The 1,526-nt window shown below is 39.9% G+C and overlaps 1 protein-coding gene across 7 annotated transcripts in view; it reads right to left on the bottom strand.

Annotated features, from left to right (window-relative positions):
* SYNRG (synergin gamma) overlaps nucleotides 1-1,526 on the bottom strand; it is a 54,165-nt gene that overhangs the window by 9,363 nt on the left and 43,276 nt on the right. For all 7 annotated transcript variants that reach the window (XM_019511084.1, XM_019511086.1, XM_019511087.1 and 4 more), the window contains 2 exons: nucleotides 1,251-1,414; nucleotides 179-232 (listed from right to left, as the gene is read on the bottom strand). In XM_019511084.1, the coding sequence (XP_019366629.1) occupies nucleotides 179-232; nucleotides 1,251-1,414 (218 nt within the window). The remainder of the gene's footprint in view (nucleotides 1-178; nucleotides 233-1,250; nucleotides 1,415-1,526) is intronic.

Below are 1,526 nucleotides of genomic sequence, written 5' to 3'. Positions count from 1 at the left end.
TATATATATATATATATCACACACACACACACATACAGCAAGTCATCTTCTAATCGACATCATTCATTTTTAAAAGACAATTCATTCAGGTCCACACACGCCCTTCCAGATGCTTTCATTGGATCATGCAGTACATGCAGGAAGTAGGCGGTAATTTCAATAAAGGTTATACACTTACTTGTAGAGCACTTTCCAGGCATCTCTGCCACTCATATGCATATCTCTCACTTTCCTATTTAAAAAAAGAAGAGTCATACAAAAAGCACATCAGGCTGTCACATAAGGAGGCATCGTTAGATTGGGGAGGATAAATTTGAAAACAAAAACAGGAAATACGCATTCGCCTTAGTATCTGAACTGCAGTACTTCATCCACAGCCAGTGAGGCCTGTACCATAACTGGGATTAGATTTTATGAATAATTTGCATTCGTCACCAACTTGAACCACTCAGGCCTAGTGACAGATGATATTGATCTAAGTTTCTAAAACTCAACAATATTTCTCCACAGGGAAGGTGGGTATTGCATAGTTGAATTAAATATAGTTACAACTATGGAAGTTAAATCTTAAAGAGCTATGTTGATTAAGGGGTTACACACTCTTATTGCCTCCCAAATCTAGCATCATGCATCACAAAAGAGACGAGTCACCAAAAGCAAGTAGACCAACTGTAGCTGACTAAACAGGCCACGTGAAGATTCATTTACAGGAAACTACTTCTAAACCTTCTTGGAACTCTGCTCAGAGAAAAAGGAAAAGGAAATAAAACTCTCTTTCCAACGTATCCATTTAAAACGGCGCATAGGAAATATTTTTTAAAAGACTATGCAAAACACCAAGAAGAAACATTTGATGCCCCATGGATTTAGATAATTATCCACTATCGGCACCTTAATAATTCCTCCTTAAATGCAACTTTGCTTTCTATATATGTAAATTTGAGCGAGGACAGGGATACACAAGGGAAGTACAACAGTATACAACATTGACTATACTTTGGGTCACCTTGGATGCTTGGTGTCATTTTTATGAGCCTGGGGTTTGAAGAAACCTGGAGGAGAAAACTCCTTCCCAAGCAACTTACAATTCAAGGCCTGAAGGCTGCATGCAACTGAACCCCCCCCCCCCAGGATCAGGCCTCAAACTGTACGTCTACCAAAAATCCCAAACAGATGAACAGTAGAGTACTGTTAATATTGCATTAGTTCAAGCAAGCATCACCTGGATGGGTTTGCAGACCTATCCTTACCTCTACTTCCCCTGTGAGGTCTTTGTATTTGTCTCTGATGACAGGCAAAGCAGGCTTCTCACTCAGAGTATTGGAGCGATCTCTAAATGGTTGCTCCAAAGCTGGTGATGGGGAAGAGCGGCTTATCTCCCTGTCACCTAGACTCAAGCTCCTTTTATGAGACCCTGTGAGAAATTATAGTACAAGCTAATTATTCACAGCATGTATCCAGAGGAAAAAAAAATAAGAAATCCTTTACGTTTAAGGTAGCAATAGTGAATGGGGCTGCACTGACAA

This window comes from Gavialis gangeticus, unplaced genomic scaffold, assembly GCF_001723915.1.
Source record: "Gavialis gangeticus isolate Ggan-Ray unplaced genomic scaffold, GavGan_comp1, whole genome shotgun sequence".
NCBI classification, from domain to species: domain Eukaryota; kingdom Metazoa; phylum Chordata; order Crocodylia; family Gavialidae; genus Gavialis; species Gavialis gangeticus.
Note: the sequence above shows the minus strand (reverse complement) of the source record. Positions and strands in the feature narration are given on the sequence as shown.